We start from the raw sequence: 25,818 nt of genomic DNA, 5'->3' as shown, positions 1-25,818 counted from the left end.
AACCAACAACTAGTGGAGCTATTCAATTAACAATGAAAGATAAAAATGGGGCTGCACAACATATTTGGTCACTTAGCATTAAGGGCAGCTTTTGGTGGAAAGGAGTCAAATAAATCAGATTATTTTTATTTATTTATTTATTTATTTTCCGAAAGAAGAGTTGGGGCCACATGTCCAAGAGTGAGCCCTCCCCAATTTTATTCATAAATCCTCACTTATGGCAGAGGAAAACCGTGGAAATAACAACACACTTGGGGGGTTACAAGATAGGAATAAAAGAAACACCCAAAACCTAAGTGTCAAAAACAACCTTATACTCTATACCCAAAAACCAACAAGAGCGACAGAATATTATAAGAAAACAACAAAAAAACCAAAATTAAGCAAATCTAACATGAGCAAATACACCAGATTATTTGCATTACTACTACAGTTCTTAAGATCTATGAAAATATCCCACCTCAACAAAGCCATAAGTTTTATTTTTGATAAATACCTCAACAAAGCAATAATTTTGAGAGAATAAATTCAAATGATGATGTGCGACCTTGCCCAGGCATATCAAATGACATGTAGGTAATTGCAAACAGAGATGAGCCATTGAATTGTTCAGTGTCATGATTAGAGATACATAATCGGGAGGCCCCACAATCCATCAAACCCTAGAGCTAAGAAAATACTAAATTGATCTTGTTGAAATAGCATCAGATCCCTAAACAATATAATCCACACACCAGACATATGTCTCATAACATTGACTCAAGATTCAATTATAAAGCCACAAAAAAGTAGTTTTATGGCTTACTGGAAATTCCAGTATACACTTCCTTCAGGATCAGGAACACCAGCATCATTAGTATTCTGATAACCTGGACTCCAATTTTCTTTGAAAGTTTCCAAACTCAAGCCCGTGACTCCAACTGTACCAAATATTGCCAGAGAATATCATTTATCTGATGCTGCTACTGAATAAATTCAAGAAAAGGTAAAGGATGATACAAGCACAAGCAGGCAAATATATAATAAACAGCAAAAGTGAAGACTACAAATGTCAAAAGGTATCATAATACTTAAAACATAGACACATACTTGTAACTTATACAACCCACAACCAAGTTCACCTGGTCTGATCAGCAAGAACATCTGCCTATAAAGTAACTGGTTTTTGCATCATCGAGATGCAATGGATAACCACCAATGTGAAGAGATAGAACAAATAATATATATTACTGGCTGATTGGGTGAGTTAGTGCTTGAAAATCTGCTCCACCCAACTCAACCCAATCTGACGCAACATGTTAGCTTCAAATACACAATGGCTTGATAGTTAGAAGACCTTTTTTTTTTTATTGTCACCGGGTGTCCGAGAACAAAGTCACAACTAATCTCGGGGGTGCACAGGCCCTTGGCAAGGAGTTTCGGGCAAGTGCACCTCGAGGCTTGATAGTCAGAAGACTCTTTTCATTTCAGATGTGTGTGGGATCCAAAGCCAATAAATGAGGAAAGGAAAAGAAATTAGACAGCCCAAACCAATCTTCAACGAGCTGGCTTCAAACTCCAGCTCAGCTCAATGACCACCAGAAGATTCAGTTCGGCTCAGAAGGGCACTCACTTCCAAACCCTGTTAGCCAGAAGGCAGAAATAGGTGATGTTTTCTGAGCCAATAGGGTCAGTGAACACCCCTTACCTACACCATACCTCCCCAAGGGTCCAAAGTGCACCAAGTGGACAATCAAATCCGATAAAAACTTCCACGGCATAGTTAATATTGTGAAAAAGAACCAAGAATAAACATGCAACTTATGATATGACCATTAGGGTACAAAGAAATAGCCCATGGTTTCTTTTTCAATAGAAAGAGACTGCTGAAAAGAGAAATCAGGAAAAGTAGTCAGACAATCTTGACCCAAAAGGCAACTAAGCCAGAAGGCACCTCAACAGCAAGAGTGGGGACAATATTAATGCTAATAACTCTGAGATATCAGGTGTCTCAAGTCTCCCAAATAGAGAAGAGTATCAGTGTAAGAACTCCACAATGACATTTAATCTCTCAGATTTGAATAGGTGATGTCTTCAAACTGACACACCAAGGAGGAGGCATGACAAAGGATTCTCCCCCAAATTTGTATCTACTGCGGGTCCAAAAAGGACCAACAAGATCAAGACACTAGATAAAATCCGACCAAAAGGTGCTTTGGCATGCCTATTGATGATTTCAACGTAAGAACTGATAGCATTACCATCATGTTTGCAAGTCTTCTTTTGCAATAAGCTGCATAGTGTAATGCTAAATAAGTTCACATAGGAAGGGAGAGAGGGAGGGAGAGAGGTCAACCGCAAATCATGAAAATTTAAAAATACACTTACTCGCAGGTTTATCCCTCCTTGCCAAAAAGATCCCAATGAATATGCAGAACAGCGAGAACAGAACAGGTATAAGGAAAGCAGGTGCAACCCGGTTGATGATTTTCACACCACCAAATACAATAAAGCATAGGATGATAGTCACAACAATCCCATAAATTTGCAGGTCGTGTGAACTTGGACTTTCTACTCGCTCAATTGCTGTGACATTAATGTTTGTGATGGTTTCTGCATGGACAACATGAAAAAATATATAAACAAATTAATACAAGATACGCTTTTTAATATCACTGCATGGCATGCATGGCTTGTCAGTATCAACTACCAAAAACAACTGTTAACAATTCCACTATAACGAGTGTGAATGTCATAAAAAGCAAACAAATGCATATATAGAATAAGCTCCACAAAGGTATTTGTGCATAAGGGGCAAAAAAATGTGGTGGATGTGTTCTTCCCCACCCCCCCGGTTTTTTTTTTGATAAGTAAAATAAGACTTTATTAGATCACCAAAGTAACACAATACAAAGAAAATGCCCTGTTTATGTAGGCATGTATGAAACTAGGAATTCATGAAGGTCCATGCCATTTAAGTCTACAGCAATGGCCCAAGTACAAAGAGTTCTAAAAAATAACAATTTTAGCTCCTCCACAGATCTCTCTCTGTCTTCAAAAGTCCTCTCATTTCGTTCCTGCCATAGACACCACATAATACAGATAGGGATCATCTTCCACACTGCTTTAATCTGTCTCACCCCACGGATAGAATTCCAGCAAGCCAATACATCCAAAACTGTTTCCGGCATCACCCACGCCATATCCATCCTTTTGAACACCTCGTCCCAAATAGACTTAGCTATCTCACAGTGTAAAAGTAAATGATTTACCGACTCACCCCCGCTTTTACACATACAACACCAATCTGTAATAATTATCCTCCTCTTTCTTAGATTATCCGTAGTGAGGATCTTACCCAAAGACGCTGTCCACACAAAGAAAGAGGCTTTGGGAGGAGCCTTATGACGCCAAAGCTTTCTCCAAGGAAACTGTATCTCTGGCTCGTGTGAGAACCTTATAGAAAGAGCGAGCTGAAAATACCCCTTTCCCTGTAGGATGCCACCATAACTCATCTTCCTGCTGAATGTTTGGTCGAACAGAATATAAGAGGCTATAAAATTCTACAAAACTTTCCATCTCCCAATCCTGTGCCGCCCGGTTGAAATTGATGTTCCAGTGAATGTTTCTACCTAAGACTAAGACTTCCATAACCTCCGTCACTGTGGCATCTTTGTTACTTGCAATCAAGAAAAGAGACGGAAACAGATCTAGTAGAACATTGGTACTACACCATGCATCCTTCCAAAATCTGATCTTGACACCTGTCCCCAAGTGCAATCTAGTCTATCGCTGGAAAACCTCCCATCTTCTTCTAATGTATTTCCATAACCCCTTACCCGCTATTCCTCTAACTTCTCTAGTACACCACCCCTCCCCTAGATCACCATATTTGCTTTCGATCACAGTCTTCCATAAGGCCTCTGGTTCCTTGGTATATCTCCACAACTATTTGCCTAGTAAAGCCCGATTAAAAACTCTCAAATTTCTGACACCCAAACCGCCATTGGAGATAGGCCGACATACCATCTCCCACTTAACTAAGTGGAATTTAAACTCATCTCCCAAGCCCCCCCATAGAAAGTCTCTCTGTAACTTCTCAAGTCTACCCGCCACACTTGCCGGTACAGGGAATAAGGATAAAAAGTAAGTGGGAAGGTTGGAAAGTGTACTTTTGATTAAAGTAGTCCGACCCCCTTTCGACAAATACATTCTCTTCCACCCTACTAATCTCCTCTCTACTTTTCAATCACTGTATCCCATATCATACGAGATTTCGGTGCTATACCCAACGGCAATCCCAAGTAAGTCATAGGTAAAGACGCAATTTTACACCCCAGAATGCCCGTCAGATCCCTTATATCTTGAACTTCTCCAATCGGTACCAATTCAGATTTATCATAATTTACTTTCAAGCCAGATACTGCTTCAAAACACAGCAGCAATGTCTTCACCGCCCTCAACTGAGCGTGATCAGCCTCACATGATAAGCGTATCATCTGCAAACAACAGGTGAGAAACAGTTGTAATACCCCTACTCGGTGATCCAATCTGGAAACCACTGATGGAACCATTAGTCACTAAGGCTGAGATCATCCTACTCAATGCCTCCATAACAATGACAAAAAGTAAAGGAGATAACGGATCCCCTTGTCTCAAGCCACGAGAGCTTGGGAAGAAACCCTCTGGGCTACCATTAATCAACACTGAGAACCGTACCGTAGAAATACACCATCTGATCCATGACCTCCACCTCTCACCAAACCCACACCTACCCAGTAAATAAAGAAGGAAATCCCAATTAACATGATCGTACGCCTTTTCCATATCTAATTTGCACATAATCCCTGCTTTGCCCATCTTCAATCTACTATCGAAGCATTCATTAGCAATAAGAGCCGCATCAAGGATCTGTCTACCCTTAACAAAAGCATTCTGTGGTTTGGAAACAATCTTCCCCAATATCCCACTTAATCGATTTGCAAGCACTTTTGCAATGATCTTATAAGCACCATTCACTAAACTTATAGGCCGAAAATCTGAGATCTCAATGCCCCTACCTTTTTAGGGATTAGTGCAAGAAAAGTAGTGTTAAGACTTTTCTCAAACTTTCCTAACAAGAAAAACTCTTGAAATACCTTCAAAAGATCCGCTTTAATCATCTCCCAACACTCTTGGAAAAAACCCATAGAGAAACCATCCGGTCCGGGAGCCTTATCTTTTGCCATCTTTCTTACCACTTCAAATACCTCTTCCTCTTCAAAAGCCCTCTTCAATCTGGTAACATCCCCTGGTTCAATAGTGTCAAAAGCCAAACCATCTAAAGTAGGCCTCCAACCCACCTCTTCCGTGAGAAGCTTTTTAAAGAAAACAACCACATGGTCTTGGATAACCTCTTCTTCTCTATTCTCAACCCCTTCAATTCTCAGCACTTCAATGTTATTATTTCTTCTATGTGATTTTGCAATTCTATGGAAAAACTTCGTACTCCGGTCCCTTTCCTTCAACCAAAGAGATCTTGATTTTTGGCGCCATGAGATTTCTTCCTGTAAGATTAACCTCTCAAGATCAGCAACCAACAAAACTTTTTGTGCTTGTTCCTCTTCATTTAGTGGCCTCCCTTCTTGTAGCCTTTCGAAATACTGAATTTTCATCATCTTGGAATTTTTGTTCTCCTCCACATTTCCAAAAGCTTGTTTATTCCACTCATTTAGATCCCTTTTTAAGACTTTCAGTTTGTTTGCAAAAATAAAACTGGATGTACTTTCAAATTGATACGAAGTCCACCATCTTTTAACCCTTTCCACAAACCTTCTGACTTCAATCACATATTTTCAAACTTAAAATACATTATGCTGTTACAAACACCTCCACAATCCAGTAGAATAGGCCAATGATCCGAAGTTATACGACTCAAACGCTTTTGCCATACATCCGGAAAATGGCTTTCAAACTCAGGAGAAATCAGAAAACGATCCAAGCGGGACCACGTCTGATTATTTTACCAAGTAGCTGGACCCCCTGCTAATGGAAGATCTAACAAGTTTAAATCAAAGATAAACTCTGAGAACTCCAGGCTTGCTGGTCTCAATCTTCTACTTCCCAGACTTTCACTCTGGAATCGCACCACATTGAAATCCCCCCCAATACACCAAGGGAGGTCCCACCAACTTTGTACCCCTGCAAGTTCATCCCATAATATACTTCTATTGACATCTAAGTTAGGCCCATACACTCCTGCAAATGCCCACAAGAAATCATATGATACACTTTTAAAAGAACAAGCTACCATATATCTCCCTATGTACTCCTCCACTTTCTCTACTACCCGTCTATCCCACATTATCACAACTCCTCCCGAAGCCCCTGAAGAGGCCAAATATACCCAATCCACATAAATATTACTCTACAAACTCCGAATAATCCTCCTACTAATCAACTTCAGCTTTGTCTCTTGTAAACATACCATGTCCGCTTTCCATTCCCGAAGTAGACGACGAATCCGAAGACGCTTCTCTACCTCATTTAGACACCGGACATTCCAAGATAAAATCTTAGGCTTCATTGGAGAACATTCAGCCCCTTCCCATTTGCCTTATTCCTGCTAGAACTTGCTTCCGAGTTCATCGACCACATCAATCTTTTTAATTCCCGACTCTTCTTTGTGCTCCCCCTCTTTTCTTGATAATGGCCAGCTTCCATAGCAATTAACAAGGCTATAAACTGCTCATCATACCCAGCACACTCAATTCCCACAACATGTTAAATTTCTTTAGCTTTATGTATAACCCAATCTGATGCTAGATCTGGAAAATAATAATTTAATGGGGTAGGATTCCCCATCTTATTATTCTGGTTCTGAAATTCACTTCCCATAGAAAAATCCTCCAAACCACAGGGGATGAAAAGTTCATCTTCCACAGAATGCATGAAGTCATCCGAGTCTTCTTCAACCTCAACCAGCTCGAGGTCCTCTACTGGTTTCCCCGACCCTGCCGCCAGAATCAGAGACACCCCAGCCTCCCTCATCCGCCAGCTCTGATTCTCCAGAGCCGAAGGAACCCTAGCTTCTACGCCTAACAAGGGATTTTGAGCACAAGACTCCGGCGAGACCACACCGGCGACCCCCACTACCTCCATCGGCGCCGTCTGTAGCCCCTCAACCTCTATCGGCGCCGTCTGTATGCTGTCCGGCACGAACCCGAGCCCGTGAAGCTCGGTTGAATGTATCGGGCTAGAACTCGGTTTCGCGAGTTCTGTTGGCCCGGATCCAGGCCCGTCTAATTGGGTCCTGGACAACGACCCGCCTGAATGGGCCTTAGGATGTAGTCCGATATCATGGGCCTTAACTTGAGACGGCCCAGCCCCAAAATGATCTTGTGATTTAGCCCGGTGCCATACGTTCCATCCTTTGTTATATTTGCCCTTCTGTTGAGCCTTTTTCCGAGTAAAACTCAGCCCATCATCCTTCAACTTATCTGCTCCCTCACTTTCCTTTAATGAACCGACAAATGCTACGATAGTAGCCATATCCTTCTGCAGTGCGCGCAGCTGCCCCTGCATTTCCAACAACTTCCTTTGCATTACCCATGACTGACACTCGACAGAGGCCCTGCCATGGGCATGGTTCACCGTACCCTCACGTTGCCAACGTCCCTTACCTCTGTCCAAAACCTTCGCACCAGCCACCTTCGCCTTCGCAGCTCTTGGTATCGACGTCGCAAGGACCTCCTTATACGATCGCTCATAGTGTTTCAGTTTCCCTCTTCCATCACTCGGTTTGGCTCCTCCATGCAGACCACCTTCCTTGGTTTTTTCTTTCCCTTGCTCTACCAAAGCCTCCCTCATCTTCCTCCATCCCCAACCATTCTCACCTTCTGGAATACACAGCATATTCCTCCTTCCCCCTGACTATACTCTGATATTTCAACGTATCTTCATTTCCTATTTTCACAACGTTGAGCAATAAAACTACAATACCCATCACGTGTTGCCGAGTATACCTCCTTTTTTCTGCTCAAGCTCTCCTCTAACACCTTCCCAAGCCACTGAATATAGGAGAAGTCCAGCAACACCAAGTTTTCTGTCTTCCAGCTTCTCTCAGTAATTCTTAGACCACCACCTCCACATAATGCTATAGTGAAGCACTTAGACTCAATAACTAGTTCTATAACACGACCCATCTAACTATCACCAATCAATACCCATGTTGGTGAAGCAAAATGAATCAAGAACCAGACCAAGAAAGAAAAAAATGCATGTGTACGGAGAGAAAAATTTCTAGGAGAGAGAAAATGTTCAGTGTGTAATTTATTATTTTTTATTATCATTAAACATGGTATTAAAAGTAAAAGATCTTTGGTATCATAATTCAACAAGGTCAAAGTTCTGGAACGACATGAAAGGCACAACCATTTACGTGGTAAACAATCTTTCCATCTGTCAAGGAGAAGAAACAGTGGACTCATAATTATCCCTATACCAAGCTGGACTATGCATGCCGATATTCAGCAACGTTGGCATCATGCCACAACGTCGGAGTTTGCAATGACAGTACTATTACCACACAGCTGTAGTTGCTAAAAATGTATATAGACCAAAGCACTCAAAAGTATCATTGATCAACAATTGGTTTGAAGTCAACGGCTCAAGAATACTATCTTTTTTTAAAATTAAAAATAGAGTTTTATTAAATCAAGAACTAGTCATAGCCCAAGTACACAGAAAGTATACAACTAAGAACACCTAGTTACAGTTAGGAGCTAGAGATGGATACTAGGAGGCTCACAAATATTATCTACAAAAAGACGCTGAAAATTTGCAGCAAAATCTCAGTGGTAACCTCTAAAAATCCCAGCAGCAGGCACAGCTTTCAGAAAGGTTTCAACAGCTCCCAACACATACCTAGAACCACAAGTAAATGAAAGCACAAAGTCAACGACTAAACTGTATTCATAAAATAGGCAAAGCGATCAAAAGTAGAACAATTATTGCATGCCCAAACTCCATTCTTCTCAAGGATATCAACTGTCAACCATATATATCATGGTGTTATCAGATCTAAGTTCATAGAATACACTCACAGAGCTCCAGCGACTGCATTGCCAAGGAAAAAACATAGTCCAATGCTAACTCCAACTTCTGGACCAAGGGCACGACCAATGAGATAGTAAGGTCCCCCACCCTAAAAGCAAAGTAAATAAACTAAGATCACTTGGCATTAATTTGAACGTGACCTATATGGTGAAAGTGAGAAATAACCTATAAAACACAGTTAAAAATGTGAAGCAAGTGAGTTCTCATTCCCAAGGTATATTATCTTATGAACCATGCAATAAACAATATAATGAAGTAATACGCCTGAACTATAAGCTAGGAATTATAAACCAAAAGCCTGTGCAATATACCCGGAAACACATCTAGAAAATGTTAATCGAGCTCAGCCGGCTTCCTCAAAATAGGATACTCATCCCAACAAGCAAGGAATTGAGCTTTAGAAAGCCGTTGCGCTTTAGCACATCCATTGTATTAGTCTGCGCTTAGCTTATCTAAGCCAGGTTTTATCTGCAATATGCAGTACCAATATGAATTGAAGAATCCCACTATAAACTATTCAATAAATGCGATTTTTCCTTTCTCACAAACGTCGTAATGATCTTTGAACAAAATGACATCTCCTCTCCCATATATGAGAGTTGGAAGGTCAAGTTACGAGTTTAATCCCACATCAGCTCATAACTTAAGAAATAACAAACTATCCCAATTTATTCCTCACACACACATAATAACATGTTAACAGCCAATAAGTTAGTCATGGAGAAGCCCTTGTGGACAATTATACTCCAACACTGGCATCCAAAAGATAATAAAGAGCTTTTCTACAGCATGATTAATAAATATAATTGGAAGAGCTAGCCATTTTTTCTTCTTTCATGATTTATAGTCATCAATCCAACTGCAATAAGACACAAGCAAAGCTAATAGGTTGCTTGCAAACAATGTCTACCTTCATTGCCCCATTAGTGGCAATAGCACTCAGTGATATTCCAGTCAGAAAAGTGCACAAACCACAGAAAGATACCAGCAACAGCGACTCTCCTATGCCAGCCATACCAACGATCCTGCAATTATAAAAGAAATCACTACGTGTAGTGGGCCTAACGAGAAAAGGCAACAAATTAAATTCAGATGTTTTTTTTTTTTGATAAGTAAACGATAGTATAAATAAGAATAGGCATAGCCCAAGTACACAAGGAGTTATACTAGAGCAAAGGCCTATCTAAGTTGCTGTAAAAGAAACAAGAAAATCATGTACATTTAGACCATTAAAGTCTACAGCTATAGCCCAAAGCAGTAAAGTACGAAAAAATAAAACTCGAAGCTCCTCTAGGGACCGCTCCTTATCTTCGAATGTCCGTTCATTACGTTCTCGCCATATACTCCACAATATGCAGCTAGGAACCATCTTCCATACAGCTTTGATTTGTGGGGGTCCATCTGGTATTACCCAACTAGCCAATAATTCCACCGCAGTAGCCGGCATCACCCAATTTAAACCTATACGACTGAACACTTCGCTCCACACGGCACTAGCTGTCTCACAATGTAACAAAAGATGATCCACTGTCTCCCCCGCTTTCTTGCACATACAACACCAATCCTGAATAATGACCCTACGCTTTCTTAAATTGTCAGTAGTCAAAATCTTACCCAGAGCCGCTGTCCAAGTGAAGAAAAGTGCCTTAGGGGGTGCCTTATTCCTCCACAGTTTTTTCCAAGGGAAATGGGTGTTCGGAAGTGCGGTAAGGGCTTTATAAAAGGAATGCACCGAGAATATTCCCTTACCTGCTGGTGTCCACCACAGCTTATCACCACATCTTCCATTCGGCTTCATATTATACACTACTCTGAAAAAAGCTTCAAAACTGTCTATTTCCCAGTCTTGAGCTGCTCTATTAAAGAGTATATTCCAATGAATTTGATCCCCTGAACTATCCATGAGGTTCGCCACCGAAGCTTCTTGGTCACTTGCCACTCGGAAAACCATAGGGAAAGAGTCCATGAGTGCCTCTTCCCCACACCAAATATCCCTCCAAAATTTTATACGAGTACCTTCCCCCACCCTAAATTTAGTATATCGAGAAAAGACCCCCCACCCTCGTCTTATGTGTTTCCATATCCCCACACCCTGAGACCCATTCCCTTCACTAGAGCACCAGCCCCCCCATACCCTGCCATATTTGCAATCCACCATAATTTTCCAGAGAGCTTCCGGTTCCATAGTGTACCTCCAAAGCCATTTCCCAAGAAGTGCCCGGTTAAATGATCGCAAATTCTTTATCCCCAACCCACCTGAGGAAATTGGTTTGCACACCTTATCCCAACTGACCAGGTGGAACTTGAATTCCTCTCCCAATCCACTCTATAGAAAGTCACGATATAGTTTTTCAATTCTCGCCGCCACACAAGCTGGAATTGGAAATAAAGACAGAAAATATGTTGGTAAGTTAGAAAGAGTGCTCTTGATAAGGGTCACCCGGCCTCCTTTCGATAGATACATTCTCTTCCACCCTGCTAATCTTCGTTCTATTTTCTCAATCACGGTATCCCATATACCTAACGCCCGTGATACAGCTGTCAATGGACAGCACTGTCCATCATCAATATAGTTTCCTTCTATTCTTCTTTCCTTATCTCATCTTTACTTCCGTTACTTAGGCTTGTACAGAATATAGTTTCCATATAAGGCTAAGAATGCTAGAATCACTCGATAATTAGTTTCTTCCCATGTATAGTTCTCTTGTAAAGTTTCTATATAATATACAGATCACTCAAAGGCCAATTGATTCGGCCATTCATACATCGCATTTTACCTTATCTTGACATGGTATCAAGAGCCGGTTGATTTTTTTCTCTCTCGGTTTCGTTGTTGCCCGCGTGCATCGTCTTCTGTCTCGATTACGTGTGTCGGTGTGGTCTGTGTCTTGGCAGTCCCTCTCGGCATCTTCGATTTGTCTCGGTTTCGTGTGTCGGCGTCGTCCTCTCGGCATCTTCGATTTCTCGTGTATCGACAGACGTACGAGCTTCGTATTTTTCGGCGCTCTGCTTCTGGGGTAGCCTTTCTCGGCAGGTTCTGTCTCGGTTTTGGGCTCTCTCGGCATCTCCTTCCTCCATCGACACGCTCTTCTTCTGGAGTGGTGTGTTTCGGCAGCTCTGTTTAAGGTCTGGGCTTCTGTTCCTGCGTTCTTGTTTACGTTTCTGAGTGGGTGATTTCGGCAAAATTAATTTTTTGGTCTTCGTATTATTATTTTTTTTGCCTTATCACATTTGTCGGCAGAAACTCATTTTCTTTGGGTTCCTTAAAGTTTATTCTGGAATTTCTTTTCGTCTCGAGTTCCATTTTTTTTGCTATGGATTCTGCACCTATATGTGTCAAATTTACAGGCAAAAATTATTCTACTTGGGCTTTTCAATTTGAACTTTTCCTCAAGAGAAAAGACCTTTGGGGCCATATTGATGGCACGGATGTTGCACAAACATCCAATCCTGAAAACTACAAAGATGTCGCGTCTTCGCCTTCTTGGGATGTACTTGATGCTCGGATCATGTCTTGGCTTCTTAGTTCGGTGGAGCCACATATTGTCACTAACTTGCGGGCTCATCGCTCCGCTCAATCCATGTGGAATTACCTAAAGAAAGTTTATCATCAAGACAATGATGCTCGTCGCTTTCAGTTGGAACATGCGATTGCCATGTTTCAACATGGTAGTCTTTCCATCCAAGACTACTACTCGGCATTCTTGACTCTTTGGAATGAATATACTGATTTGGTTATCGCGGATGTTCCTGTTGCTGCACTTTCCACTATTCAGAAGCTTCATGAGACTAGCCGGCGTGATCAGTTTCTTATGAAACTACGCTCGGAATATGAATCTGTTCGCTCTTCTCTACTGAACAGATCTCCTGTTCCTTCGCTGGATATTTGTTTTGGTGAGTTACTTCGCGAGGAACAACGTCTTAGTACTCAAGCTATTCTGGAGCAATCTCATGGTAGTTCTGGTACAGTGACTGTGGCTTATGCTGCCCAAGGACACGGATCACCTATGACTTCTAAAAATTTGCAATGTTTCTGCTGCAAGGCCTATGGGCATATTGCTGCCAATTGTCCTAAAAAATATTGTTCTTATTGTAAGAAAAAGGGACATATTATCAAAGAATGTCGTATCCGTCCCCAGAATCGTCAGGCTCACGCATTTCAGACTTCTGTGTCTGTTTCTCCCTCAGCGACTTCTGCAGTACATGACTCTTCCTCAGGTGTTTCCTCTGATCTTGCATCTCCTGCAGCAACTTATTGCACTCCTGAAATGGTGCAACAGATGCTAATTTCAGCATTGTCTGCGATGGGGTTTCAAGGTAAAAATTCTACTAAACTCTGGTACGTAGACTCGGGAGCTTCTAATCATATGACAAATACGCCCACTGCTCTGTGTCATGTTCGACCTTATGCTGGTCAATCTGCTATTCAAACTGCCAATGGTAGTTCTTTGCCCATAGCTGCTGTCGGAGATGCCTCTTCGACATTTACTGATGTGTTTCTTGCTCCTCAACTTTCCACTAATCTTATTTCTGTTGGTCAATTAGTGGATAACAATTGCGCTGTTAAATTTTCTGGTGATGGTTGTGTTGTGCAGGACCAGGTAACGGGGAAGCCGATCGCGAAGGGACCTAAAGTGGGGCGTTTGTTTCCACTATTTTTACCTGTTCCAGCACTTTCTTCAGTTTCTTCTATTACGTCTTTTGCTTGTAATAATGTTCCTAATCTAAGTATGGTGTGGCATCGTCGTTTAGGCCATCCTAATACTCAGATTTTATCTCATGTATTGAACTCTGGTTTTCTTGGTAATAAAGAACGTTTGTCTTTATCTCTTGAGTGTGATTCTTGTAAACTTGGTAAAAGCAAAACTCTTCCTTTTCCTTTGCATGCTAGTCGAGCTTCTCACTGCTTTGATCTTGTTCATAGTGATGTTTGGGGACCTTCCCCCGTTAGTTCACATGAGAAATTTAAATACTATGTGACTTTCATTGATGATCATAGCAGATTTACTTGGGTTTATTTCCTTCATTCCAAATCTGAGGTTTTTCGTACTTTCACTGAGTTTTTAGCATATGTTGACAATCAATTTTCTGCGACTATTAAGACATTACGCACAGATTCTGGTGGTGAATATTTGTCTAATGAGTTTCAGGCTTTCTTGGCTTCTAAAGGTATTATTCATCAACGTTCATGTCCCGCTACTCCCCAACAGAATGGAGTAGCCGAACGCAAAAATCGCACTCTTCTTGACATGGTACGTACCCTCTTGTTAGAATCCTCTGTTCCATCCATGTTCTGGGTCGAGGCTCTGAAAACTGCTACTCATTTGATTAATCGTTTACCTTCCCAAGTCTTACACATGGAGTCTCCCTATTTCCGCTTGTTTGATAAGCAACCTAGTTATGATAATCTTCGTACATTTGGTTGTGTATGCTTTGTTCATTTACCTCCTCATGAGCGACATAAATTATCTGCTCAATCTGTTAGATGTGCATTCTTGGGATATAATGTGTGTCAAAAAGGATTTGTTTGCTATGATCCTAATTTACATCGCACACGCATTTCTAGGAATGTTATTTTCTTTGAAAATCAACATTTCTTTCCTGTGTCATCTGTGCCCTCTTCTTCCACTGTGGTCCTCCCCTCCTTTGAGCAGCAACTCTCAAATCTTCCTCCTGTCCGCTCTCGCTTTAAACCAGGTATTGTGTATACGAGACGCTCCCGCCCACAGTCTCTTCCCATGGCTCACCCGATATCTGATCCTAACATGCTCCAGAACCAGTCAGTTGCAGCACCTCCAGAGCCCTTGGTACGACGCTCTCCTCGAGTGTCTGTACCTCCGGATAGGTATGGTTTTCCTTCTGGGACCTCTATTTCAGCTCTTACTGCTGCTTTATCCAATTTTGATATTCCCACATGCTACTCACAAGCTGCCAAGCATGACTGTTGGCAACAAGCTATGCAGGAAGAAATTGCCGCTCTAGAGGCCAATCATACCTGGGACATTGAGCCATGCCCTCCAACAATTGCTCCTCTGGGTTGCAAATGGGTTTACTCAGTCAAGGTTCGATCTGATGGAAGTTTGGATCGTTACAAAGCTCGACTTGTTGCTCTTGGGAATAATCAAGAATATGGTGTCAATTATGAAGAGACCTTTGCTCCTGTGGCTAAGATGACTACTGTTCGTACGATTCTAGCTCTTGCTGCTTCTAATGATTGGCCACTACATCAGATGGATGTCAAGAATGCTTTTCTTCATGGGGATCTTAAAGAGTGTATTTATATGAAACCACCACCGGGACTGAGTACTCCTTCGACTTCGCATGTGTGTAAGCTTCGTCGCTCTCTTTATGGTCTCAAACAAGCTCCAAGGGCCTGGTTTGATAAATTTCGAACCGCTTTATTACAATTCTCATTCAAGCAGAGCAAGTATGACACTTCATTGTTTCTTCGGAAATCAGATGTGGGTATTGTTGTTCTTTTGGTATATGTTGACGATATTGTGATTACTGGTTCCGACTCTATTTTACTTGGCAGCTCAAGACTCATCTCTCTGAGTCATTTCATATGAAAGACCTTGGGTCTCTCACATATTTTCTTGGTCTTGAGGTGCATCGTAGTTCATCTGGTATTTCACTCAATCAACATAAGTATGCTAGTGACCTGGTGGCTACAGCTAGCCTACAGGAGGCCACTTCGGTTGATACTCCCATGGAATTGAATGTCAAGCTTCGCAAAGAGGAGGGTGATTTACTTGAGGATCCCAGTTTATACCGGAAGTTGGTAGGTAGTCTTGTCTATCTCACCATTACTAGACCGGACATTTCCTTTGCAGTACAACAAGTCAGCCAGTTTCTTCAGACCCCTCGTCATCTTCATTTGGCTGCTGTCCGTAGGATCATACGCTATGTTCAGGGCACCTCTGCCCGTGGCTTATTCTTTCCTGCAGGCAATTCTCATCGCCTTATTGCTTATAGCGATGCTGATTGGGCTGGTTGTGCTGATACACGTCGATCTATTACTGGTTGGTGTGTGTTCTTAGGTAATGCATTGATCTCCTGGAAGAGTAAGAAGCAAGACAGAGTCTCTAAGTCATCTACAGAATCTGAGTATCGGGCAATGTCTCTTGCTTGTTCCGAAATTATTTGGCTTCGAGGTTTGCTTGCTGAGCTAGATTTCTCTGAGACCGATCCTACACCACTACATGCTGATAATACAAGTGCTATTCAAATCACAGCCAATCCTGTCTATCATGAGCGCACGAAGCATATTGAAGTCGACTGTCATTCTATCCGTGAAGCATTTGAAGCTCGTGTTATCACTCTCCCACATGTTCCCACTGAACTACAAATTGCTGATATCTTCACCAAAGCTCTCACTCGCCATAGACACTGTTTCTTAAGTGGCAAATTGATGCTTGTTGATCAACCCGCATCAATTTGAGGGGGGCTGTCAATGGACAGCACTGTCCATCATCAATATAGTTTCCTTCTATTCTTCTTTCCTTATCTCATCTTTACTTCCGTTACTTAGGCTTGTACAGAATATAGTTTCCATATAAGGCTAAGAATGCTAGAATCACTCGATAATTAGTTTCTTCCCATGTATAGTTCTCTTGTAAAGTTTCTATATAATATACAGATCACTCAAAGGCCAATTGATTCGGCCATTCATACATCGCATTTTACCTTATCTTGACAACAGCCCCCAACGGTAACCCCAAATATGTCATAGGTAAAGAAGCGACCTTGCACCCTAGAATGTTAGCCAGATGCTGAGAATTACTGACATTCCCAACAGCCACTAATTCTGACTTATCAAAATTTACTCTCAGCCCTGACGCTGCTTTAAAACAAAAAAGAAGTGCCTTCAAAGCCCGAAGTTGGTCTTGCTCTGCTTCACAAAAGATTAGTGTGTCATCTGCAAATAATAGATGAGATACCAAGATCAAACCCCTATTCGAATCACCCACTAGAAATCCTGACAAAAACCCATGACTGGCTACCGCCTCTAACATCCTACTCAGAGCCTCCATGATGATAACAAATAATAGAGGGGATAGGGGATCTCCCTGTCTTAAGCCTCGTGAGCTATTGAAAAAGCCCTCTGGATTGCCATTGATTAAAACTGAAAATCTTGCTGTTGAAATACACCATCTGATCCACCTACACCACTTCTCCCCAAAGCCGCATCTCCCCAATAAATACAAGAGGAAGTCCCAGTTCACATGATCATATGCCTTCTCCATATCTAGTTTACAGATAATTCCTGCAACACCAGACTTTAACCTACTATCCAGACATTCATTGGCAATTAAGACAGAATCTAAAATTTGGCGACCCCTTACAAAAGCGTTCTGTGGCTTTGAGATTATCTTGCCAATGGCCTTCCCTAGCCTGTTTGCAAGCACCTTGGAGATTATTTTGTATACCCCATTAATAAGGCTAATTGGTCTAAAGTCCTTCACTTCCGATGTTCCAGTCTTCTTTGGAATCAGAACGAGAAATGTAGCATTCAGGCTTTTCTTGAATTTCCCCGCCATAAAGAATTCCTGGAATACATTCATAATATCATCTTTCACAACCTCCCAACAGGTTTGGTAGAAACCGAGTGAGAAACCGTCTGGACCTGGTGCTTTATCCTTCGCCAATCCTCTGACCACTTCATACACCTCCTCTTCCTCAAAGGGTCTTTCCAACCATGACGATGTCTGTGACTCAATTGAATCAAAACCAAGTCCATCTAATTTTGGCCTCCACCCCTCACCTTCTCTAAATAAAGTTTCATAAAAAGTCACCACATGTTCCCGGATCTCTGAAGCCTCCGTGCTTTCAATACCATTGATTTTAAGCATTTCAATGGTATTATTTCTCCTATGAGAGTTAGCCAATCTATGGAAAAATTTTGTACTTCTGTCCCCTTCTTTCAACCAAAGTGCCCTAGACTTCTGACGCCATGAGATTTCCTCCAAGGATAATACTCTTTCCAACTCTGAGACAAGTTCTGCCTTACGTGAGACTTCCTCTACTGTGAGCGTTCTATCTTCAGTGATCTTCTCAAAGTTCTGTAATTCCTCCATCTTGGCTCTCTTTTGTACCCTTATATCTCCAAAAGATTGAAGGTTCCAAAGCTTTAAATCATTCTTTAGAGCTTTTAATTTGCCTGCAAAAATATGAGAGGGTGTACCATAGAACTGATAAGATGACCACCACTGTCTAACCCTTTCCACAAAACCTTCACTATTGAGCCACATGTTTTCAAACTTGAAATATCTACGGCCTCCTTGGATACCACCTCCATCCAATAAAATGGGAAAATGATCCGAAAATAGTCGCGGTAGTCTCTTCTGACATACCTCCGGATAATGAATTTCCCAATCCGGCGATAATAAGAATCTATCTAGACGAGACCACGTCTGACTATTCGACCAGGTAAAAGGCCCACCTATCAGTGGGATATCCACCAAATTCAAATCAAAGATGCACTCTAAGAATTCTGTCATGGCAGGACAAATCCGACTATTACCAGACCTCTCACTAGGAAATTTTACCACATTAAAATCACCACCTATGCACCAAGGGAGGTCCCACCAACTGTACACTCCCGCAAGTTCTTCCCACAAACATTGTCTGGTAGTGTCATCATTTGGTCCATATATACCTGCAAATGCCCATAAAAAATTATCCTCCACCATTTTAAACGAACAAGCCACTGTGTATTCTCCGACAAACTCCTCCATTTTTTCCACCACCCGTTTATCCCACATCACTAGTATCCCACCCGATGCCCCGTTTGAAGCCAAATATACCCAATCCGCATATGGACAGCACCACAAACTTCTCACTATTTTCCTAGACACCAATTTCAGCTTGGTTTCTTGTAGGCACACGATATCCGCTTTCCAATCCCTAAGCAAATTCTTTATAAGATGGCGTTTATTAATCTCGTTCAACCCGCGTACATTCCAATACACAATTTTTGGCTTCATAAGGAAACATGTGTACCCTTCCCTTTGCTCCTATCGCGACTTGAGCTCCCCTCATTCAATGACCATTTTAGTCTGTTAAGTTCCCTCTGCTTCTTGGAACCAGATTTCTTGGAATGAGAATGGCCTACCTCAATGGCAGTGAGAAGGGCCATAAACTGTTCTTCATACCCCACGCTCTCCATTCCCACCACATGTTGAATATCCTTGACCATTTTGAATACCCATTCCGAGATTTCAAACTCATTAGGAAATAAGCAAGTTAACGGAAATGGCTCTCTAACCCCTGATTCTCCCTCCCCTCCAAACAAATTCTGACCTTCCCATTCACCAAATTGACCACCTCATTTTCTGTAGGGAAAGAGCTCACCTGAGTTTCAGGAACCATTATTATGTCCACGTTAGTCTCCGTGAGTTCTATACTGTCATCCCCAAGTTCTACAATCCTCTCAGCCCCTCCTTCCAGAGTCTTCTCACTGGGCTCTGTAGAGCGCTGTGAGAGTATTTCGGCACTGTGAAGGTCCTTCCCATTAGCCAAAATGTCCAAAGACTCTATCGGCAGGTTCTGTGTACCGATAGGTACATCTGGGAAAAAACCAACTGGTTGCGTTACTTTTTCCGGATCACGCGAGGGAAGAATCTGCTCCACCACCATCATCGGCGCTGTCTGAGCCACTGAGGAAGGACCCACCGTGAACCTCGCATCGTCCGATATTGGTCTCGACTCTCGATTTTCCAAACCCATCTTCTGAATCACTTTTTCCGTTTCGCTCAAAGGGGGAAACTGCTCCACCACCTTCGTCGGCGCTGTCTGGTCCACCGGCGAAGGTCCCGCCGTGGTGGTCTCGGCTTCCGATGGTGGTATCGGTGCGCGAGTCGAGTTACCGTTGGAAGGTCTCGGGTCCTTCTCCATCCGGATCCTCCAACTCGTGTTTGCACCTGGAGCGGGCTTACAAGGCCCACTACCACTAGGGCCCATTTCTTGCCCGTAAAACATTGGAGGACTGGGCTCGTGCCCACTTGGTTGAAACCCGGGCTTTAGGCCCATCTCAGCTCCCGATTGTATCACTCCATTTAAACCCAAATTATAAGTCCCCATCTCCTTCCTAATTAACCACTCTATCTTGTTTTGCAGGTCTACGAGCTGCGACTTGGCTTCCAGTAAGATATTCATGTTCTCTCCCGATACACCCCCTCTGCTACTACCACTCTGCCACTGTACTGGACGCCCCCATCTGTCAGTTTCTTGTCCTGAAAACACGCCACTCTGACCCAGTCTGTCAACACACCCAGGTGACTGTTCCACCCTCAATGCCTCACCATACCTCGACACAGATGGCTGTTCCACCCTCAACGCCTCCCTGTATGAGTGCTTCAATGGCTGAGCCGTGACTAATATCTCTTTCCCATGTCCATCTCTGTGTGTATTTCGATCCATTAAACAGTCCTTCAACGCCTCTCCCATCCTATACCAGCCCCTACCCTCTTCTTCAGGAACAAATATGAAGTTCTTCCTCCCTCCACCTCCATATTCAACCACCGCCATATATCTCCCTCTAGCATTCGAACAACGTTGAGCTATGAAGCTATGGCTGCCTTCCCGGACTGTGGTATAATAATCTCTTTTTTCTTCCTTTGTGCACTCCTCCATTACTTTCACCAGCCATTGAACAGCTACTGGTCCCAACACCACCTTAGCCACCACTCTCCTTCCTCTCTCTGTAATGGTCAAACTACGCCCCTCTTTCACTAAAGTAAAACGTTTGGAGTCTATGAACAACTCCTTGATATGGCCCATTGCCATCTTCATACTAATTTAAGACTAGTACTTCTTGCCCTTGTATCCTAATTAAATTCAGATGTTTACAAACGATACAGTAAAGATATACAGCTGAAGATGCTATTACAATCCATATCCAGGAAAAGATAAGTCATATAGAGCATTCCAACATTCCAAGTTACATATTATGTATCTAAGGAGAGAGAGAGAGAGAGAGAGATGTGAAGACATCGTAATATACCATGTCTAACATCTTTTTCTCTTCTTTTTTCCTTTCTTGTCAAACAAAAGGCTGAAAAACAATCAGGTAGGTTGCCCTCTACCTATTTACGAACCGAAAAATTATGTTCTCAAGCCAGTGTGTAGAGCACACCTAGTAAAGTCCTTACATGGCATAATTTGATTTAGAAGATAAATTTAAAAATTGAATCTTACAAATCAAATCTTACCATTTAAGTGATGTGGATGGTGTGCTTTACACACCAGCTTGAGAATAGAATAACTCTTAACTTGAACAAAAAGGGTATCTATACTTACTAAACAAAGAACAGGAACTTCATAGGGAGTCCACCACATCTTATCTACCTCTTGATTTCTTAATCCCATGGAGTAAAATAAGCTGAAGAATTCTAAAAAGATGCCAACTTCCCAATCGCAGGCAGCCCTGAGGAAATTAATGCTCCATTGAAGAAAACCACCCAAAATATCCAATAACTCAGCCACCGAGGCCTCCTAGTCACACGCAATCCTCTATATAGCAGGAAATGCACTTGAAAGGTCCTATCTCCACACCAAATACCATGCCAGCATCTAATTCAGAAGTCATCCCCTCAAACATCTAACGTGTCGAGAAAATGCCCCCTATCCCCTTCTATGTTCTTACGATTTTTTTTGTTAAGTAATGTTCTAATGAATTTTCATATTCAGTACATTAATATTGTGAACAGTCATAAGTTGTGCATTAAAAAAAAAAAAAAAAGTGACCCATCATTTCCTATCCAAGGAGTTGCATTTTCAATTAGTTTCACCCACACTTGCTGGGAAATAGAAATGAAAATGCACTAAATTAGGTTCAGCTCAATATATATGTACATATAATTTGTGAAGGAACTGTTCTTACAGAAATTCCAGCAACATTGCTTATCTTAAATTAGAAATAGCATTGGCAATTGGGAATGATTATACTCTCAACTTATAATTCCCTTTACACAACCTAAATTACAATGCAATTAGGGCATAAGAAACATCAGGTAATACGAGAGTCACCATGAAAATCGGATATAGTAGATAATTCCCAGTATGTTCTGCAAGCAGGGGACAAATACACCCATCAGGGTACCCAGTTTGAGATCAGCACGCTGCATACAGATGCAAATCAAAAGACAAAAAAGCATCAGAACAATAGTACAGTGCAGTGCCAAAAGTCAAGGAACCCAAGATCAATGCCATACAATATTCACAACTAAATTCAATTTTCAAGCAAAACAATTGCAACATATGGCAAAACAAATATCCATCCAGTTCACACATAAATTCAATCTTTAGAAACAATTTGCACTGAGTTTCACTCACCAAACAAGGCTCTATTAAAATTAAATCAAGAAAGACCAATCATTTACCTATATCATACTTTCTTAGTTTAACACCACAATAAGAACCTCAAGGATGTTCTCAACTTCCATTGGTTAGAAGAATAAAATGTGTTTTTTTTAATTTGTAAATTATTAAGCTGCTATTTCAAACCATCAAATGAACAAACCATTCCTGTCAAAACAAAGCACACCCCAACAAACAGAAGAATAACTTGTGCAAGCAAACAGTAAACTGCTCAACAAAACAACATATACCTTTGGCAGCCCATTGGTAATAGCGACATCCTCACCATCTCTAGGACTTGAGGGCGCTGGAATTGGCTCCCCTGTCATACTGGAATATATAAACTTAATCTTAACATCATTGAACAAAGTGATCGAGTAAATTCAGAAACAATAGGGAAAAGCACAGTGATAGACCTCCGAAGACCGAGGATACTGACAAGAGAATCAAAACCAAACAATTCTAGTTTTGACTCTCCTTGGGGTCCATTGGCTTGCCCATGTGTCGGCAAAGACCCTTCTTTCAAATCTGTATTCATGGTTGCCTCAGTCCCTGCTTTGATTTTTCTGCCACAAACAGATAAAAGAGATTGGCAATTCTTAGGTAAAATTTGGCACTCTTAAGTTCTTTGAGTTCTCTTTTGTCAAAATGTAGATAAAAAATCAGACTTTATTACTTAATAGATCTAGGTCATATAATAAAGAGGACTTCTACTTTATAAGCAGGTGTGGAGAATACAATCTTTACACCATTGACATGGCAGGATTTAATTTGTAAGAGATTTGAATTTTAAATTTCTATTGCAAATCAAGTTTTGCCATGTCAACGGCATGGAAAGTGTGCTTTACACACCGGCTTACAAATATAATTTTCTAAGTATGTAATGGGTATTCTCCTTGTATGTTTGGGAGTTAAAAATTACAGATGGATGAATGGAAAGAAAAGAAACTTGTGACTTGAAAATAATAATTTGTTTCCGTGTTTTAATAAAGAGGAATAAAAATGGAGTTTCACATCCTATAATAAAAGGGAATGAAGCATTCAGGTCACTTCTGGGGGGAATACGTAGGAGGGATTAATAAGATCTTCCAAAACCAAATAATGGATAGGTGGATCTGAAATGGTTGCTCCGATGCATACAGTAAACAAAATTTGATAGATTCTATGAAAAGCCAAAAACTAATCAGAACATTACTGTTAAATAGTGAGTTCAGGTCCAAAGGTAGAACTCATACAAGTGGTTTATTTCATAAATTTCATATATACCGAATATGGCCCTGCGAAATAATATGTTTATACCAAGCGGAACCGAAACTCACTTCAGGTGAGCAGTTAAAGGAAAACTTATATAAAGAACCAAGTTTAAGCAGTAAAACAGATTCTACACATGAAGAAATAAAATTAGAGTCACCAGTCCCATCACAAACGGTCAGTGACAGTTGCATGAGCTTCATTACACATTATGGAGACAACTTGCATTGTAATTCTTTTCACTCAGAATTCAAAAACATATCTAACAAATATACTCATATGGAGAGAGAGAGAGAGAGAGAGAGAGAGAGAGAGAGGTGGTACTTGAGGGAAGCTTGGCGATCAGAGAAGGTGTCGGAGGCGGGGGAGGAAGATCCAGGATCCATGGAGGACATCTCGAGCACGACGCGATCGTTGGCCACAACGGGCCGGTACTTGCGTCCGCCTATCCGACCCGGGAATTCTTCATCCACGCTCTCAATATCCCCATTGTCCATTTCCTCCCGCTTCTGCTTCTACTTCTACCTACTTCTTCTTCGGATCTAGTTAAGTCCCAATTCGATAGGATACGAACACGAACAGATCCAAAAATGAATCAGACAGATATCTAAGAGCAGGAATCCGATATCAAATTTATATTTGATTTAATTAGTATCTTGTTGAATTCAACATAGAGATAGAAGTATTGGATTAATTGGAATTGAAGAGGAAAACCCGTATACGAGCTTGTACCGCTTTTTAACTGAAAAGAAAGTACGATGACGAAGGAGAGAGAGCAGGAAGAAGATGGGGTCTTTCCTACGTTCGGCCTATTCAACTTTCAAAAGCGTCCAAGTTTGATATTTGTTTTTAAAAAAAACAAAAAAGGAAAATCATCAAAATTTATATATAAAAATTTATTTTCTTAGCTGTGGACCTATTTTTTTCAAATGGAGCATACAGAGCTGACATATCCTAATATTTTATCTAATACTATTTAATAAAATAATATTACTTTAATTTTAAGCAGTCTATGATCACAAAAAAAAATTAAATTTTCAAATTGAAGTGAATTTATGTGAAATATTATATCTACTTTATAATAAAATAAATTTTACAATATGATATACTATATCAAACTACGTTAATTGAAAATTTATTTTTATAAAATCTTTTTATAATTAAAACATAATATTTTATTTAATTTTTAACTTTAATCTCAATTCATCTCATCTCATCTGTGAAAACAAACAAGACATAGAGTCTAGGAAAATTTGTCATGCAATTTAACATTTGTTGTTTTTTCCTGCAATGGATATGCATTTCGTGTTTATGTTTCTATGTTTCAGTCAATTGAATAAGTAATATAGTGCTAAAAAAAAGTAACATATTTTTCTTTAGCATTAATTATAATTTGTTGGATGCATCAAGTCAAGTGAGCTTTGCATGTTTTGTTATTTATGTTATTATTTTAGGTAAAATATTAAGTAAATTCATCCAAAAAATTATATAAATCTCTAAAATAATATATCTGTATTCAATAGGGCTTGGTCATTATTCTGTTCTATGCCAACTAGATAAAATCTGCTAAACTATATTATAAGTTTCAAAATATAAAAATAAGCTTTCAAGTCCTTGGCATGATATGCAGTCCTTATCTGTCAATGGAGCAGACTCATAGCATGTGCAAATGGCATCCACAAGCCCAGATAGGCTTATAATGTTATCCTACTTGCATCTCTTCAAAATAATGAGTTGAGAATGGAGATGGTTTTTTCTCTTTTCATTAGTGATTTCTTACCGGCGGGTTACCCTCCTCACACCCGCCTCGTGAGGCGGGGATGCCTCGGGATCTCACCGATGGGCGGGGGCGGGGTCCCCCGTCCGCTGCCCGGGGTGCGGGGGTGGACCCCCACCCGTCCGCACCCCCGTACTGAGTACTGGGCTTCCGGCCCAGTACTTTTTTCTGGGCCATAAATGGCCCAGAATCAGTTTTTGGGCCCCTTTGGGCCCAGAATTCGTTTTGGGCCACTTTGGGCCCATTATTTATATTAAAAAATATATAAAATTAAAAACAGAAAAGAAATATTTTTTTTTTGATAAGTAGATATTAAGTTTTAACTATTAAATAATTAAGTAATATTCATCACTAAG

At 40.9% G+C, this 25,818-nt stretch overlaps 1 protein-coding gene across 1 annotated transcript in view; it reads right to left on the bottom strand.

The window, feature by feature from the left end:
* The window catches only part of LOC108983046 (cation-chloride cotransporter 1), a 29,290-nt gene extending 4,813 nt beyond the window's left edge, over nt 1-24,477 (bottom strand). The window contains exons 1-9 of the mRNA XM_035689720.1: nt 24,010-24,477; nt 22,851-23,000; nt 22,686-22,764; nt 22,105-22,196; nt 9,986-10,100; nt 9,063-9,163; nt 8,822-8,883; nt 2,368-2,592; nt 806-920 (exon numbers count right to left, since the gene is read on the bottom strand). Coding sequence (XP_035545613.1) covers nt 806-920; nt 2,368-2,592; nt 8,822-8,883; nt 9,063-9,163; nt 9,986-10,100; nt 22,105-22,196; nt 22,686-22,764; nt 22,851-23,000; nt 24,010-24,182 — 1,112 coding nt within the window. The 5' untranslated portion in view covers nt 24,183-24,477. The remainder of the gene's footprint in view (nt 1-805; nt 921-2,367; nt 2,593-8,821; nt 8,884-9,062; nt 9,164-9,985; nt 10,101-22,104; nt 22,197-22,685; nt 22,765-22,850; nt 23,001-24,009) is intronic.
* Nucleotides 24,478-25,818: the final 1,341 nt, after the last annotated feature.

This window comes from Juglans regia, chromosome 4, assembly GCF_001411555.2.
Source record: "Juglans regia cultivar Chandler chromosome 4, Walnut 2.0, whole genome shotgun sequence".
Classification (NCBI taxonomy): domain Eukaryota; kingdom Viridiplantae; phylum Streptophyta; class Magnoliopsida; order Fagales; family Juglandaceae; genus Juglans; species Juglans regia.
Note: the sequence above shows the minus strand (reverse complement) of the source record. Positions and strands in the feature narration are given on the sequence as shown.